At 37.1% G+C, this 18331-nt stretch overlaps 2 protein-coding genes across 2 annotated transcripts; both read left to right on the forward strand.

The window, feature by feature from the left end:
- Positions 1-7018: 7018 nt before the first annotated feature.
- On the forward strand, positions 7019-8034 carry LOC109576702 (olfactory receptor 2G3-like). Its single transcript, XM_019985345.2, has one exon. The coding sequence runs from the start codon at positions 7102-7104 to the stop codon at positions 8032-8034; it is 933 nt and encodes a 310-aa protein (XP_019840904.2). The 5' UTR covers positions 7019-7101.
- Positions 8035-16779: 8745 nt separating this feature from the next.
- LOC139178900 (olfactory receptor 2G6-like) lies at positions 16780-17712 on the forward strand. Its single transcript, XM_070777708.1, has one exon. It carries the CDS (start codon positions 16780-16782, stop codon positions 17710-17712), a length of 933 nt encoding a protein of 310 aa, XP_070633809.1.
- Positions 17713-18331: the final 619 nt, after the last annotated feature.

Consider the following 18331-nt stretch of genomic DNA (forward strand, 5'->3'; position numbering starts at 1 on the left):
TAAAACATTGTCATATACTGAATAAGAAATTAATACATCTCAGAAGTTTAAAAGCATAAGAGAATTTTGTCTAAAATAAAAAATCAAACAAGGCCAGAAATCAGTAACACAGTGAACAAAGGATTAGTGCTCTTAATGTGTAAAAATTTCTAATATGGAAAATTGATATAGAATAATTTCAAATAAACCCATGTATGTTAACAAGCACTTTAAAATTGTCAGTATCATGCCAATTTTGTTTCATCTATTTAGTCAACTAAACTTTCCTGCCTAACCTCTCCTTTTCCCTCCACACAGGTTTGCCCTGGCAAGTTCTGAAATTGCACTTATCAAGCTAGAGGCACAGAGGAACATGCACAAGGTGGAAAGCAGGGACTCAGTTGAACCAAATCGCCACTGCAAGGTCTCAGACGGGAGCAGGCTGAAGCTCAGGAAACACAGAATCTTTACATATAAATCAAGTGTCACTCGACAGTGGACATTTTATTTACTAATGTGAAAATACTTTATTACTAAAAGTGGACACTTTTACCATTGGTAAATGACCAAAAAGGTTATAGCGCACTCTGGAGTTTTAAACCAGGACCAAGGAAAGGACTGCTACATGGTACAGGCAAGATGAATAAAAGAATAAAAATATTGTTGTGTCTTAACACACTCCATGAGTAGTCTCATCATTAATATATCAGTGGGTAAACATGGGCTGATTTATGCTGGGTGCCAGGTACTCTGCCAAGTATGTTACGTGTGGTAACTCACTTATCACCTGCCACCCTAGGCACCTGAAACTGTCATTCCACTCACTATTGATTTGAAAACTTTACCTTTTAGAAGTTCAACAACTTGCCCGAGGAATTAGAATTTAAGTTGATCTGAATCTGGAGTCTACGATATTATCTAATATGAAATAGTCTCCTTGGGATCATGGGAAATACAACTTCCTTAGCATAATATATATCACTCCCTTTGTGATATGGTACTTTTTAAAATCCTTCAAGTGTATTTTTTGTCATTTTCTATTACACTCTTGCTCCCCTAGATATAATAGAATAGTTTAATTCCCTAAAAGATCTGTTTCTCATACTTTCATTAATTAGAACATGAAAGACACATTTATGAACGATGAGATTAAGTTGGATTTTGAGAAGTATATGGTGTAATTTCCATAAATTTAATGAAAGGAAAAACTATTCAGAAACAGCTGGTGTCTACTGATTGAACATAAGATGAACGTCGTGAAAGACAGGAGTAAGAATACGGAGAATTGAATTTTGTGCTATTTAGACATTTACTTGATGTTAAAAAAGAAACAATATATAAAAGAAATATTAATAACCTCAGATATGCAGATGACACGACCCTTATGGCAGAAAGCAAAGAAGAACTAAAGAGCCTCTTGGTGAAAGTGAAAGAGGAGAGTGAAAAAGTTGGCTGAAAACTCAGCATTTCAGAAAACTAAGATCATGGCATCAGGCCCATCACTTCATGGCAAATAGGTGGGGAAACAATGGAAACAGTGACAGACTTTATTTTCTTGGGCTCCAAAATATTTACGGACAGTGGCTGCAATCATGAAATGAAAAGATGCTTGCTCCTTGGAAGAAAAGCTATGACCAACCTAGAAAACATGTTAAAAAGCAGAGACATTACTTGCTGACAAATGTCTGTCTAGTCAAGCTCTGGCTTTTCCGGTGGTCATGTACGATGTGAGAGTTGGACTGTAAAGAAAGCTGAGCGCAGAAGAAATGATGCTTTTGAACTGTGGTGTTGGGAAAACTCTTGACAGTCCCTTGGACTGCAAGAAGATCTAACCAGTCAATCCTAAAGGAAATCAGTCCTGAATATCCGTTGGAAGGACTGATGCTGACGTTGAAACTCCCAATACTTTGGCCACCTGATGCAAAGAACTGACTCTTGGGAAAGACCCTGATGCAGGGAAAGATTGAAGGCAGGAGAAGGGGACAACAGGGGATGAGATGGTTGGATAGCCAACTCGATGGACATGAGTTTGAGCAGACTTCACGTATTGGTGATGGAAGGGAGGCCTGGCGTGTTACAGTCCACGGACTTGCAAAGAGTCAGACACAACTGAGCGACCAAACTGAGCTGAACTGAACTGAAAAAAGAAACAAAAGGCCCCAAGTGGAGTCAGCTGTTTTCAGACCACTTCAGCAAACCAAGACCAAGTACCTAAGTTAAATACAACCTCTCCAAGCAATGTAGTCTTAATCAGTCTGCAATTTTCTAGTCAGCACCAGTAAGGTAATCTGACACATAGACCCAGACCGTTCCTCACACACAGGTGACCTAAGCCTGAAAGAATCCACTCTTTTCCCTTCGGCATATAAATTCCTCCTGTTTTGTACAGCTCTTCTCTACTTGATAAACGGGATGCTGCCCAATTCATGACTCATTCAATAAAACCCTTAGATCTTCAGATTTACTAGGTTGAATTTTTGCATAGACAACTTCAGTATCTGAACTTTATTTTCAAATTATATGCATATATTATTCTACACATATATCCACTGTAAAAATAAACTGCACCCAGTGAATCATTTCACACAAAGCAGGATGTACACCATGTGTTTTAAAAGCAACTATAAAAAAATGCCAATTCTTCAAGAAGTAATAACAATGCTATGTGTGTACCATAAATCTTTTCTGATATAAAAACTTTATTTTTAGCCACTTCTAAGAAGAGATCATGAATTTGCAATAGTCTCTCCCCTTTTATACTAGATACTAGACTCTACTTCTTCCCCAACATTTCCTATTACCCAGAAGTCTGTAGATCTATTCTTGGATCTTCATTAATTGTGTGGTAACTTCAAGAGTGTATTTCCAAATATATGCATGTCTCGATACTATGTTCAAAACTGAGTCTAACTAATAAAAATTTTAATGAATTTCAACAAATAAATCTTTTAAGATACTACATATATAACATTGACAATTTTGCCCATGTGTGTTTAGCAGGTAGTGTGCAATTGATTGTCTTTCAGCAGCAACAGAAGCACAGTCTCCATAGCTCTTCTCTCTCCAGGGAATGTCTTCCTCTCTAATATAATGATAGGAAGTAGCCTGGGAAGAACTCCAGAGGTGTGTGCAGAGGAAGCAAGCTAAGCACCATCCATCTGAAGAGACTTGAACCATGAGATTACAGGAAAAGGGGGCCAACAAACTGCACACATGGGGTTCCTCCACTGCTTGTCCTAGATCTGTGATCATGAATGACCTTCTCATCAAAATCCCCAAGAATCTCCACAGCTGGGCTGTCATTCTTCCTGGAAAGTAGTACTTTGCTGTTTAGGTGGGGGAAGAAAAAGAAAATCCATTTTAAAAGTTGAAGAAATCCAGAGCTACTTGCCTTTAGTAGCGAACAAGAGCAGTTTTTCATGTATAAACTGACATTGACTCTTAAGTATGGAATACTTCCCAGCTTCGTCTCTTTGCAGATATAAGTCCTTTTATCCTCATCCTGATTAAGAACAGAAATGTGAAAGGGAGCAAGACCAGTTTCAGTGTGGTGTCTCCACAGAAATAGTTGGTTTTTCTTGTAAGATAATATTATACACAAGAAAATATTATAACATTGTAGAGTTACATCAAGCAAAGTGAGGCCACTCACATGCTGTCTTTTCCCCAGGAGATGTTGGATCTTTCAAAAGCACAGTTGTTTTACACTTTACTGAATAATAGAGGAAATTTAACCAGGTAAGGTCAATGTCAATTTTGGTGCATCATAACACTCAGGGTTTTAATTATACCACCAAAATATGTGGACAGATAGAAAAATGCTAACCAATGTGACCACCAAGGTCAGTATCTTTCTTTTGCTATAATTCTGGAAATAATTATCATTCTGTATGCAGAACACATGAGAGTTTTGTCTTGGCCACAATTTCAAATGCAACTGATTATTACTATGGATGCCAAAGAAAATAAGCCATGTATCCTCTCTAAACTGGATGTGCAATAATTGCCTGAGAGGTGCTATAAAGGTGAAGGATTCTTAGAAGTAAGTTTAATTTTCTTGCTAGGATACTAAAAGGGAAATCAGTAATTGTCATTGGATGGTTTTGTTGTTTATTCGTTTGTTTTTAAGCAAATTGTTTAGATTCGATGTCCAAGATAAATGACTGTACCTGTTTGAAGACTTCAAAATTGACCATTCGGAAGTACAAATTTTCCTACCTGTGTTTCTTAATCTTTGCAAGTTAATAGTGTAAAGACACTGATAAATCAAAATAACTTACTTGATGGAAGGTCACTGGATTGCATTAGTGGCTGAATTCATGAACTCTTTTTTTTTAATGTTAATCAAATTTGTTTTAATAAAGAAAAATCAAAGGAATTATTTAACAAATATGCTCAAATGACAAAGATGATTTGTTTAGGAATCTTAATGCTAAAGATGTATGCTAAGAATATCACCATTAAAAAAAAAAGATTCATTCTATGAGTAGAACAAGGAGGAAGAAAGGACAAACTTTTCTTTCTCCACATTCCTTAGGATTATATAACAACAATGTATCCTGCCTAAGGACAGTCTTTGGATTCAACCTTCTGTTATCTTAAAATGTTAATTATGGGAGTAGACCTGGTCTTTACAAGGACGTATCTTGCCTGAGGACAGTGTTATCTTAAAATGTAAATTATGGGAGTGGGTCTGATGAGGTCTTTACAACCTCCAGACATTCTTTGGATTATATAACCTCATTGTTAACACTAGCAAGGGGGTACTCTTTCTGCCCCCTTCTGATGCCTATGTCAGAAGCTTTCTCTATCTCCTTTATACTTTATTAAAACTTTATTACACACACACACAAAAAAAGAAAATACCTCAAGATAAAAATATTAATTCATTAAGAAAATATTTCATATTTCTTTATCACAGAGACTGTAGATTTAATTAACTCATTTCTATATTAAGTTATGCAGTGTACATTCCTTTCTCTAGTTGCTCATTCAAAAGGATAGGGGTTTTTCTCAAAATAGAACAAGTCAGTGCCAACAGTTTCAAGTCATGACTTAGAGTTAAGCCTAGAAGAGCTTGACTCAGAAGGCCATTTATATTCACCTGTACCCTGGCCTATAAAACTATATTAAAGCATGTGAACTATTCATGTCATATAGGGTACAGCTTGCTTATTGGGGATTGTAAATAGAATTTCCTGGATAGCATATTCCTAAAATAGCAGACCTGTGATTCAAATGGGGAGATTTCAGAAGTTCTCCTCCACACTTATTAGATCAGTAAATATTTGCTTCACAGAAAAACAATGAATATTAACGATAATTATCTCTAACACTTCAATTTTGAAAATTCTAACAATTCCTATTTTGTTCCATGTTTCGAATTCTATATGCCTTGTTTCTCAGCCTCTTGCTCATCAATGTATTTTTCAATATTTTTCTTTCATATCTATCATCTAGCCTGTACGAATATGTGTAATAATCATCTTACCTTCCATTTCTTTGGTTTTTCACACTATGCATGTTGACGGCCTGTGTATTTTGTTTTCAGAGAATTTGGGATACTTCTCACATCTGTTCTGAGTTATACTCTAATGTCTATTCTCAGTTCAGTTAAGTTCAGTCAGCCAATCATGTCAAGTTTTTTTGACACCATGGACTGCAGCACGCCAGGCCTCCCTGTCCATCACCAACTCCCAGAGCTTGCTCAAACTCATGTCCATTGAGTCAGTAATGCCATCCAACCATCTTATCCTCTGTTGTCCCCTTTCCTTATGCCTTCAATCTTTCCCAGCTTCAGGGTCTTTTCCAATGAGTCAGTTCTTCACATCAAGTGGCCAAATTATTGGAGTTTCAGCTTCAGGATCAGTCCTTCCAATGAATATTCAGGACTGATTTCCTTTAGGATTAACTGATTTGATCTCCTTAAAGTCCAAGGGACTCTCAAGAGTCTTTTCCAACACCACAATTCAAAAGCATTAATTCTTTGGCGCTCAGCAGTCTTTATTGTCCAACTCTCACACCCATACATGATTCCTGGAAAAACCATAGCTTTGACTAAACGGGCCTTTGTTGGTAAAGTAATGTCTCTGCTTTTTATTATGCTGTCTAGGTTGGCCATAGCTTTTCTTTCAAGGAGTAAGCGTCTTTTAATTTCATGGATGCAGTCACCATCTGCAGTGATTTTGGAGCCCAGAAAAATAGTCTCTCACTATTTCCATAGTTTCCCCATCTATTTGCCATAAAGTGATGGGACTGGATGCCATGATCTTAATTTTATGAATGTTAAGTTTTAGCCAACTTTTTCATTCTCCTCCTTCAGTTTCTCCCATAAGGGTGGTGTCATCTGCATATCTGAGGTTATTGATATTTCTCCCAGCAATCTTGATTCCAGCTTGTGCTTCATCCAGCCCAGCATTCCGCATGATGTACTCTTCATATAAGTTAAATAAGCAGGGTGATAATATACAGCCTTGGTGTACTCCATTCCCGATTTAGAACCAGTCTGTTGTTCCATGTCCACTTCTAACTTGCTTCATGACCTGCATACAGATTTCTCAGGAGGCAGGTCAGGTGTGCTGGTATTCCCATCTCTTTAAGAATTTTCCACACTTTGTTGTGATCCACACAGCCAAATGCTTTGGCATAGTCAATAAAGAAATGTAGATATTTTTTTGCTTTTTCGGTGATCCAGCAGATGTTGGCAATTTGATCTCTGGTTTCTCTGCCTTTTCTAAATCCAGCTTGTATATCTATGTCAATTCTATGTTCATATATATATCCTTGCAATGAATTTGGTGTTTTCAGACTCTGTTTCTTTACACAGCAAGACAACTTGTTTTACCATTTATTTTTTTCTTTTTTAATTTTATTTAACTTTACAATATTGTAATGGTTTTGCCATATATCAAAATGAATCTGTCACAGTATATCATTTATTTTTGTGTAATTTTAATCTGTTATTTCTCTATATAGAAAAATCAGTGTCAAAGTGCTCATTTTACTTAGTTTGTTATATTTTTATGATTATGATCTGACTTTCTTTTTTTTTTTTTTGATCTGACTTTCTTTGCCACAGGAACAAAATAAGAACGACCAAGAATAGAGACTCACAATTAAGCAATGAAAGGAACAAATGCTAGCACTCCGGCAGGTTTCATCCTACTGGGCTTTTCTGACCAGCCCCACCTGGAGATGGTTCTCCTTCTTGTCGTCTCTGTCATATACATTCTGACACTGATGGGGAACACAGCGATCATACTGGTCTCATACTTTAACCCCAAACTCCACACACCCATGTATTTCTTCCTCTCCAATCTCTCCTTCCTGGACCTCTGTTTCACCACCAGTGTTGTCCCACAAATGCTTTGGAATCTCAAGGGGCCTGACAAGACCATTAGCTACACTGGCTGTGTGATCCAGCTGTATGTTGCTTTGGGGCTGGGCTCCACGGAGTGTGTCCTGCTGACTGTTATGGCCTATGACCGCTTCAATGCCATCTGTCGACCCCTCCACTATGGAGTGATCATGCACCCAAAGCTCCTCCAGCAACTAGCAGCTCTGGCCTGGATCAGTGGCTTTGTGGGGTCCACTGTTCAGACCATCCTTGTTTTCCAATTGCCTCTCTGCAGCCATCACATGGTGGATGACTTCATGTGTGAGGAGCCTGCCCTGATTAAGATTGCCTGTGTGAACACAACTTTCCTGGAAAATGAGCTCTCCATAGCTTCTGTCCTCTATGTGGTAATACCTCTGGGGCTTATTCTGGTCTCCTATGGCTGCATTGTGAGGAGTGTGCTAAAGATAAAATCCACTGAAGGCAGGAGGAAAGCATTTGGGACTTGTGGATCCCACCTAATTGTTGTGGTTTTGTTTTTTGGGACTCTAGCTTCCATTTACATTCAACCCAAGAGCAAATACACACAGAATTACAGCAAATTCCTCACCCTCTTCTACACTGTAGTGACACCCTCACTTAATCCTTTGATCTACACATTGAGAAACAAAGAAACTAAGTGGGCACTAAGAAGGTTGCTGGGAAGAGACCCAAGTTAGGGAGAAAAGTGAAATATCCTCACACAATCCCTCAGATATTAAGGACTTTAGCATCATCGAATTTTGGGTTTTCCTTTTGTTTGTAAAGATCACAGCTAAATCTCCTGAATAAAAGGGTATGAAATGTTCTTTCAGTGACACCCTGAAGCTGCCTACTGTAAATTCTCGTATTCTTTTTCCAGAAAGTTATGTCTCTTTTTTCTTTTCACTATTTTCTAAAGATTCTATGAATAAATAAATAAATATTTATAGTGGTGCATATGTATATGTATTATAATTTTATAAATCCTGGAGTTATTGCTTTAGAGATTAACTAATGGCAGGGTAGATATGTTCATGACAGATCTATTTTCTCATCACAGAAGAAATCACCTGCCTCATAGAGATAGAACTTTCTTGAGAACTTTCTATTGTTCTCCAGATCTCTCATTCAGTAGTTCCACAGTCCATAACTGTTCTGTCCATTGTTTACATACAAGCATAAAGGTCCACTGGAAAACCTACAATTACCTAACAGTTTTTCTTTCAGGGGGATTAATGATTCTTGTTCATTTACTAGAGGCATCTGGGACTAAGTTCATCCAGGGATTTTTCTGATCTCTTCCACCCACAGAGAAAGCTTCCAAGAGATATGAGCCATGAGACTGAGTATCTCTCATTTATACATCTCTTGTCCTCACTTAATGGCTCTCAATCTCTTTTGATCAATTCTTTAACTCTCTATCTGAAATCTAAGAAAATATGTATTAGAATTTTGAAGTATTGTCATTTAATCTAAATATCTATATTTGTCACAATATATAGATTTCTTTACCAAAACATGTCTTTGGCCTCCTGTATGTTATTCACTTCTGTGGATATCATAACTTTAGAAAATAATTCTCTTCATATTAAATATAAAGTTTTATCTATTCTAATAACATACTTTAAAATCTTGGTAATATGTTCAGTTTAAAAATATTGACCTTATTTTACCCATATCCACATAGTTATTTGCTTATAGAATATTATCAATAGTTTATTGGCTTTAATTCTAGAGCCTGCTTAGATATACTCGCAACATGCTATGGTTTTATAAATGTAGTCTGCTTTTTTCTTAAATAGGGATTTTCCTGGTGGTCCAGTGGTTAAGACTGTTTGTTTCCAAAGCAGGGGGCATGATTTGATCCCTGGTTAGGGAACTAATTTCCCAGATGCTGTTTGCTGCTGCCAAAAAAATAATTCTTTTAATAGAAATTAATTCCTAGATCATTTTAACAAAGATAAATTCTTTCTGGCTATATTAAGAAGTTGAATAAATTAGTAAAGAAAAGCAACTACATTGGAGAAGAAAGTATATGATTTAGTCAGAAGGCATTGATAAGGTTAACAAGTGGTGTCTAAGTAAACTTTCTATATCTCTGTTAATGAGATAAAATTTTATTGACATAAGAATTAAAACTGGTTGTATTCAAATCAAATTACTTCACTGATTGATTAGGACAGGTAAATGCTTACTAAGCACTAAGATTACCCAAATCATTTAAAATCTTATAATTTTAAGTATACAATAAAATTTTTAAAGCTATTGAAAATTATATTCTTATGTCCACATTAGGATAGAACATTAAAAATTTCCATATATTCTTTTTGTATGTAGTAGAGTAATTTAAAAACTAAGATAAGTTTATAAGAAGATGCACTGTAAAGAATACGGAAAAGACATACCAGGTGAATACTAGCCAACGAAGAAGGCTGGCATGATCTTACTAGTATCAGAAAGGGTTGCTTTAATGGAAGAACTATTATTAGGAATACAGAGAGACATTGCATAAACTGTTTAGTTACCTTGAAAGCTATAATAATCTTAGATTAATATGCTATCAAACAACTTCAAAATATAAAGCAAAACCTAACAAGTAAGAAAGGAAATAGGCAAATTCATAGCCAGAATTAGATGGATAATTGGTAGAAAATATATACAAACATAAATGAATAAGGATATAGAAAATATAAAGAGCACAACAAAAATTACAAAATAAATATAGTGAAACCACTGAAGGTGTAAAGACATACAAAAAATTTTCAGGCACACACATGACATTTATAAAACATTGACCATGTATTGAATTATAAATGAATACATTCCAGAAGTTTGAAAGTATAAGAGCATTTTGTCTAAAAAAAATAAAATGAGGCCAGAAATCAGAAACACAGTGAACAAAGTATTAGTGCTCTTAATTTGTAAAAATTTCAAATAATGGAAAATGGAAATAGAATAATTTAAAATAAACCCATGTATGTTAACTGTCACTTCAAAATTATCAATATAATGCCAATTTTGTTTCATTTATTTAGCCAAGTAAACTTTCCTGCATAACCTCTCCTTTTCCCTCCGCACAGGTTTGCCCTGGCAAGGTCTGAAATTGCGCTTATCAAGCTAGAGGCACAGAGGAACATGCACAAGGTGGAAAGCAGGGACTCAGCTCAACCAAATCGCCACTGCAAGGTCTCAGACAGGAACAGGCTGAAGCTCAGGAAACACAGAATCTTTGTGTGTAAATTAAGTGTCACTTGACAATGGACATTTTAATTACTAATGTGAAAACACTTTATTACTATAAGTGGACACTTTTACCATTTGTAAATGACCAAAAAAATTATAGCACACTGTGAAGCTATAAACCAGGACCAAGGAAAGAATGCTACATGGTACAAGCAAGATGAATAAAGGAATAAAAATACTGTTGTGTTTTAACCACATTCCATGAGTAGTCTCACCATTAATATATCAGTTGGTAAACATGGACTGAGTTTTGCTGGGTGCCAGGTACTCTGCCAAGTATGTCACGTGTGGTACCTCACTTATCACCTGCCACCCTAGGAACTTGAAACTGTTTTGTTTTTTAATTTAATTTTATTTTTTAACTTTACAATATTGTTTTGGTTTTGCCATATATCAAAATGAATCTGCCACGGTATACACGTGTTCCCCATCCTGAACCCTCCTCCCTCCTCCCTCCCCGTACCATCCCTCTGGGTCGTCCCAGTGCACCAGACCCAAGCATCCAGTATCGTGCATCGAACCTGGACTGGCGACTTGTTTCATATATGATATTATACATGTTTCAATGCCATTCTCCCATATTATCCCACCCTCTCCCTCTCCCACAGAGTCCCAAAGACTGTTCTATACATCAGTGTCTCTTTTGCTGTCTTGTATACAGGGTTATTGTTACCATCTTTCTAAATTCCATATATATGCGTTAGTATACTGTATTGGTGTTTTTCCTTCTGGCTTACTTCACTCTGTATAATAGGTTCCAGTTTCATCCACCTCATTAGAACTGATTCAAATGTATTCTTTTTAATGGCTGAGCTTCTAGAAGTTCGATAACTTGCCCTGGGAATTAGAACTTAAGTTAGTCAGAATCTGGAGTCCCATGATCTTATCAAATATGAAATACTCTCCTTGGGATCATAGGAAGTCCTACCTCCTTAGCATAATATATATCAGTCCCTTTGTGATACGGTCCTTTTTAAAATATTCCAAGTGTATTTCTTGTCATTTCCTAACATACTCTCTTATAATAGAGTACTTGAATTCCCTAAAAGATCCCCTTTTCTCATATTTTTATTAATTAGCACATGAAAGTCACATTTGTGAAAGATGAGATTTAAGTTGGACTTTGAAAGTAGATGCAGTGTAATTTCCATAAATTTAATGAAAGGAAAAAATATTCGAAACTGCTGGGTGCGTACCGATTGAACATAAGATGAATATTGTGAAAGATAAGAGTAAGAATATGGAGAATCATATTTGGTGCTTTGAACCAGTCCATCCTAAAGGAAATAAGTCCTGGGTGTTCATTAGGACTAATGTTGAAGCTGAAACTCCAATATTTTCGCCACCTGATACGAAGAGCTGACTCATTTGAAAAGACCCTGATGTTGGGAAAGATTGAAGGCAGGTGGAGAAGGGGATGACAGAGGATGAGATGGTTAGATGGCATCACTGACATAATGGACATGAGTTTGGGTGGACTCCGGGAGTTGGAGACGGGACAGGGAGGCCTGGTATGTTGCGGTTCATGGGGTCGCAGAGTCGGACACGACTGAGTGACTGAACTGAACTGAGACTCTTACTCTGTGCTAAAAAAGAAACAAAACCCAGATAGAGGCAGCTGTTCTCAGACCACTTCAGCAAAACAAGACTAAGTCCCTAATTTAAATACAACCTCTCCAAGGAATGTAGTCTTAATCAGTCTGCAATTTTCTAGTCAGCACCAGTGAGGTAATCTGACACATAGACCCAGACCATCCCTCACACGCAAGTGACCTAAGCCTGAAACATTCCACTCTTTCCCCTTCTGCCTAGAAATTCCTCCTGTTTTGTATAGCTGGTACTGGAATGCTGCCCAATTCATGACTCTTTCAATAAAACTAATTAGATCTCCGAATTTACTAGGTTGAATTTTTGGATAGACAACTTCAGTATATGAACTTTATTTACTTTTTTTTTTTTTTTTCTTTTCATTTTCTTTTTTTTTTATTTTTTAATTAATTTTATTTTATTTTTAAACTTTACATAATTGTATTAGTTTTGCCAAATATCAAAATGAATCCACCACAGGTATACATGTGTTCCCCATCCTGAACCCTCCTCCCTCCTCCCTCCCCATACCATCCCTCTGGGTCATCCCAGTGCACTAGCCCCAAGCATCCAGTATCGTGCATTGAACCTGAACTGGCATCTCGTTTCATATACACAATGGAGTATTACTCAGCCATTAAAAAGAATACATTTGAACTTTATTTTCAAATTGTATTATAATTATGCATGTATAATACATTGGAGAAGGCAATGGCACCCCACTCCAGTACTCTTGCCTGGAAAATCCCATGGATGGAGGAGCCTAGTAGACTGCAGTCCATGGGGTCGCTAAGAGTAGGACACGACTGAGTGACTTCACTTTCACTTTTCACTTTCATGCATTGGAGAAGGAAATGGCAACCCACTCCAGTGTTCTTGCCTGGAGAATCCCAGGGACAGGGGAGCCTGGTGGGCTGCCGTCTATGGGGTTGCACAGAGTCGGACACGACTGAAGCGACTTAGTAGCATGTATAATACATGCAAGTATTATTCTATACATATACTTATATCCACTGTAAAAATACTGCACCCAGGGGATCATTTCACACAAAGCAGAATGTACATCATATGTTTTAAAAGCAACTATTAGCAAGGTGAAAAGACAGCCTTCAGAGTGGGAGAAAATAATAGCAAATGAAGCAACTGACAAACAACTAATCTCAAAAATATACAAGCAACTCCTACAGCTCAACTCCAGAAAAATAAACGACCCAATCAAAAAATGGGCCAAAGAACTAAATAGACATTTCTCCAAAGAAGACATACAGATGGCTAACAAACACATGAAAAGATGCTCAACATCACTCATTATCAGAGAAATGCAAATCAAAACCACTATGAGGTACCATTTCACGCCAGTCAGAATGGCTGCGATCCAAAAGTCTACAAGTAATAAATGCTGGAGAGGGTGTGGAGAAAAGGGAACCCTCTTACACTGTTGGTGGGAATGCAAACTAGTACAGCCACTATGGAGAACAGTGTGGAGATTCCTTCAAAAACTGGAAATAGAACTACCTTATGATCCAGCAATCCCACTGCTGGGCATACACACTGAGGAAACCAGAAGGGAAAGAGACACATGTACCCCGATGTTCATCGCAGCACTGTTTATAATAGCCAGGACATGGAAGCAACCTAGATGTCCATCAGCAGATGAATGGATAAGAAAGCAGTGGTACATATACACAATGGAGTATTACTCAGCCATTAAAAAGAATACGTTTGAATCAGTTCTAATGAGGTGGATGAAACTGGAGCCTATTATACAGAGTGAAGTAAGCCAGAAGGAAAAACATAAATACAGTATACTAACGCATATATATGGAATTTAGAAAGATGGTAACAATAACCCTGTGTACAAGACAGCAAAAGAGACACTGATGTATAGAACAGTCTTATGGACTCTGTGGGAGAGGGAGAGGGTGGGAAGATTTGGGGGAATGACATTGAAACATGTAAAATATCATGTAAGAAACGAGTTGCCAGTCCAGGTTTGATGCACGATACTGGATGCTTGGGGCTAGTGCACTGGGACGACCCAGAGGGATGGTATGGGGAGGGAGGAGGGAGGAGGGTTCAGGATGGGGAACACATGTATACCTGTGGCGGATTCATTTTGATATTTGGCAAAACTAATACAATTATGTAAAATTTAAAAATAAAATAAAATTTAAAAAAAAACTGAAAAAAAAATAAAAGCAACTATAAAAAAATGCCAATTCTTCAAGAAGTAATAACAATGCTATGTGTGTAGCATTAAATCTTTTCTGATATGAAAACTTTATTTTTAGCCACTTCATAGAAGAGTTCATGAATTTGCAATAGCCTCTCCCCTTTTATACTAGACTCCACTTCTTCTGCAACATTTCCTGTTACCCAGAATTCTATAGATCTATTCTTGGATCTTCATTAATTGTGTGTAAACTTCAAGCATGTATTTCCAGATGTATGTATGTCTCCATACTATGTTCAAAACTAAATTTAACTAATAAAAATTTTAATGAACTAATTTCAAACATAAATCTTTTAAGATAATATCTACATAACACTGACAATTTTGCACATGAGTGTTTAGAAGTTGGTTTGCAATTGATTGTCTTCCAGCAGCAACAGAAGCACACATCTCTGTGGTTCTTCTCTCTCCAGGGACCTGTCTCTCTAATATAATGATGGGAAGTTGCCTGGGAAGAACGCCAGAGGTACGTGCAGAGTAAGCAAGCTATCTATTTGAAAAGACTTCAGCCATGAGATTACAGCAAAAAGGGAGCCAACAAACTGCACACATGTGGTTTCTCCACTGCTTGTCCTAGATCTGTGATCATTAATGAACTTCTCATCAAAATCCCCGAGAATCTCCACAGCTCGATTGTCATTCTTTCTGGAAAGTAGTACTTTGCTGTTTAGGTGGGGGAAGAAAAAGAAAATCCCTTTAAAACTTGAAGAAATCCAGAGCTACTTGCCTTTAGCAGCGAACAAAAGCAGTTTTTCATGTATAAACTGACATTGATTCTTAATTATGGAATACTTCCTAGCTTCGTCTCTTTGCAGATATAAATCCCTTTATCCTCATCTTGATTAAGAACAGAAATGTGAAAGGGAGCGAGACCAGTTTCAGTGTGATGTCTGCCTGGAAATTGTTGGTTTTTCTTGTAACATAAATACACAAGGAAATATTATAACATTGTAGAGTTACATCAAGCAAAGTGAGGCCACTCACATGCTGTCTTTTCCCCAGGAGATGTTTGATCTTTCAAGAGCACAGTTGTTTTACACTTTACTGAATAATAGAGGAAATTTAGCCAGGTAAGGTCAATGTCAATTTTGGTGCATCATAACACTCAGGGTTTTAATTTAACCACCAAAATGCATGGACAGATAGAAAAATGCTAACCAATGTGACCACCAAGATCAGTTTCTTTCTTTTGCTATAATTCTGGAAATAATTATCATCCTCTATGCAAAATACATGAGAGTTTTGTCTTGGCCAAAATTTAAAATGCAACTGATTATTACTATGGATGCCAAAGAAAATAAGCCACTTATTCTCTGGACTGTGTAATACTTGCCTGAGAGGTGCTATAAAGGTGAAGGATTTTTAGAATTAAGTTTAATTTTCTTGGTAGGATACTTAAGGGGAGATCAGTAATTGTCATTGGATGATTTTGTTGTTTATTCGTTTGTTTTTAAGCAAATTGTTTAGATTAGATCTCCAAGATAAAAGACTGCACCTGTTTTGAAGACCTCAAAATTGACCCTTCAGAAGTACAAATTTTCATACCTGTGTTTCTTAATCTTTGCAAGTTAATAGTGTAAAGACACTGATAAATTCGACATAACTTACTATAGAGAAGGTCACTGGATTGCATTACAGGCTAAATTCATGTACTCTTGTAATAAAACTACACTAAAGCATGTGAACTATTCATATCATATAGGGTAGAGCTTGCTTATTGGGGATTGTAAATAGAATTTCCTGGAGAGCATATTCATAAAATAGCAGGCCTGTGACTCAAATGGGGAGATTTCAGAAGTTTTCCTCCACACTTATTAGATCAGTAATTATTTGCTTCACAGAAAAATGATGAATATTAATTATAATTATCTCTAACCCTTCATTTTCGAAAATTCTAACAATTCCTATTTTGTTCCATGTTTTGAATTCTACATGCCTTCTTTCTCAGCCTCTTGCTCACTCAATGTATTTGTCAATATTTTTCTTTTATATCTATCATCTACATGTATGTGTATGTGTAACAGTCACCTTACTTTCCATTTCTTTGGTTTCTCACACTATGCACGTTGACGTGTATTTTGTCTTCAGAGAAATTGGGATACTTCTAACATCTGTTCTGGGTTATGCTCTAAAGTCTATTCTATGTTTATATATTTCCTTGCAATGCATTTGGTGTTTTCAGACTCTGTGTGTCTCTTTGTAACAAGACAACCTATTACACTATTTTGCATACTTTTTCTCTGTCATTTCTCTATGTTAAAAAATCAGTGTCAAAGTGCTCATTTTACTTAGTTTGTTAGATTTTTATGATTATGATCTGACTTTCTTTCCCACAGGAACAAAATAAGAATGACCAAGAATGGTGACTCACAATTAAGCAATGAAAGGAACAAATGCTAGCACTCTGGCAGGTTTCATCCTACTGGGCTTTTCTGACCAGCCCCACCTGGAGATGGTTCTCCTTCTTGTCGTCTCTATCATATACATTCTGACACTGATGGGGAACACAGCGATCATACTGGTCTCATACTTTAACTCCAAACTCCACACACCCATGTATTTCTTCCTCTCCAATCTCTCCTTCCTGGACCTCTGTTTCACCACCAGTGTTGTCCCACAAATGCTTTGGAATCTCAAGGGGCCTGACAAGACCATTAGCTACACTGGCTGTGTGATCCAGATGTATGTTGCTTTGGGGCTGGGCTCCACGGAGTGTGTCCTGCTGACTGTTATGGCCTATGACCGCTTCAATGCCATCTGTCGACCCCTCCACTATGGAGTGATCATGCACCCAAAGCTCCTCCAGCAACTGGCAGCTCTGGCCTGGATCAGTGGCTTTGTGGAGTCCATGGTTCAGACCATCCTTGTTTTCCAGTTGCCTCTCTGCAGCCATCACATGGTGGATGACCTCATGTGTGAGGAGCCTGCCCTGATTAAGATTGCCTGTGTGAACACAACTTTCCTGGAAAATGAGCTCTCCATAGCTCTTTTTCTGTATGTGGTGATACCTCTGGGGCTTATTCTGGCCTCCTATGGCTGCATTGTTAGGAGTGTGCTGAAGATAAAATCCACTGAAGGCAGGAGGAAAGCATTTGGGACTTGTGGGTCCCACCTAATTGTTGTGGTTTTGTTTTTTGGGACAATAATTTCTGTCTACATCCAACCCAAGAACAAATACACACAAAATTACAGCAAATTCCTCTCCCTCTTCTACACTGTAGTGACACCCTCACTTAATCCTTTGATCTACACCTTGAGAAATAAAGAAGTTAAGTGGGCACTAAGAAGGTTAGTGGGAAGAGATTCAAGCTAAGGAGAAACCTGAGCCATCCTCATACAGTCCTTCAGATACTGGGAACTTTTAACATCATCTATTTCTGGTTTTTCCTTTCACTTATGAGGATCACAGCTAAATTTCCTGAATAAAATGGTGTGAAATTTTCTTTCAATGACATCTTGAAGTTACCAATTTTAAATTCTTCTTATTCTCTTCTCAGAAATGTTGTGTCTCTATTTTGTAAAGATTCTATGAATAAATAAATATTTATATTATGTGCACATGTATTGTATTATGCTTTCATAAGTCTGGAGTTAGTGCTTTAGTGATTAACTAGTGACAGATACTCATTAATGATAATGATACTGTTATGACAGATCTGTTTTCTCATCACAGAAGAAATCTTCTGCCTCATCGTGGTAGAGCTCACATCATAGCTGCAGATATGGGGGTTTACCTGAGATCTTACTTTCACTCTCCAGGTCTCACACTGAATAGTTCCTAGGCCATATGTGTTCTATGCACAGTTTATATGAAAATGAAAAGGTTCACTGAAAGAGCCACAATTACCTAAAGTTTTTCTTATTTGGAGGATTGTTGATTCCAGTTCATTCACTAGAGGAATCCGGGATTAAGTACACCTGGGATTTTTCAG

This window comes from Bos indicus, chromosome 23 (assembly GCF_029378745.1).
Source record: "Bos indicus isolate NIAB-ARS_2022 breed Sahiwal x Tharparkar chromosome 23, NIAB-ARS_B.indTharparkar_mat_pri_1.0, whole genome shotgun sequence".
Lineage (NCBI taxonomy): Eukaryota > Metazoa > Chordata > Mammalia > Artiodactyla > Bovidae > Bos > Bos indicus.

Bases quoted from the DNA above. Each gene is read 5' to 3' on its own strand.
- LOC109576702 (XM_019985345.2), top strand. From the start codon at position 7,102: ATGAAAGGAACAAATGCTAGCACTCCGGCAGGTTTCATCCTACTGGGC.
- LOC139178900 (XM_070777708.1), top strand. From the start codon at position 16,780: ATGAAAGGAACAAATGCTAGCACTCTGGCAGGTTTCATCCTACTGGGC.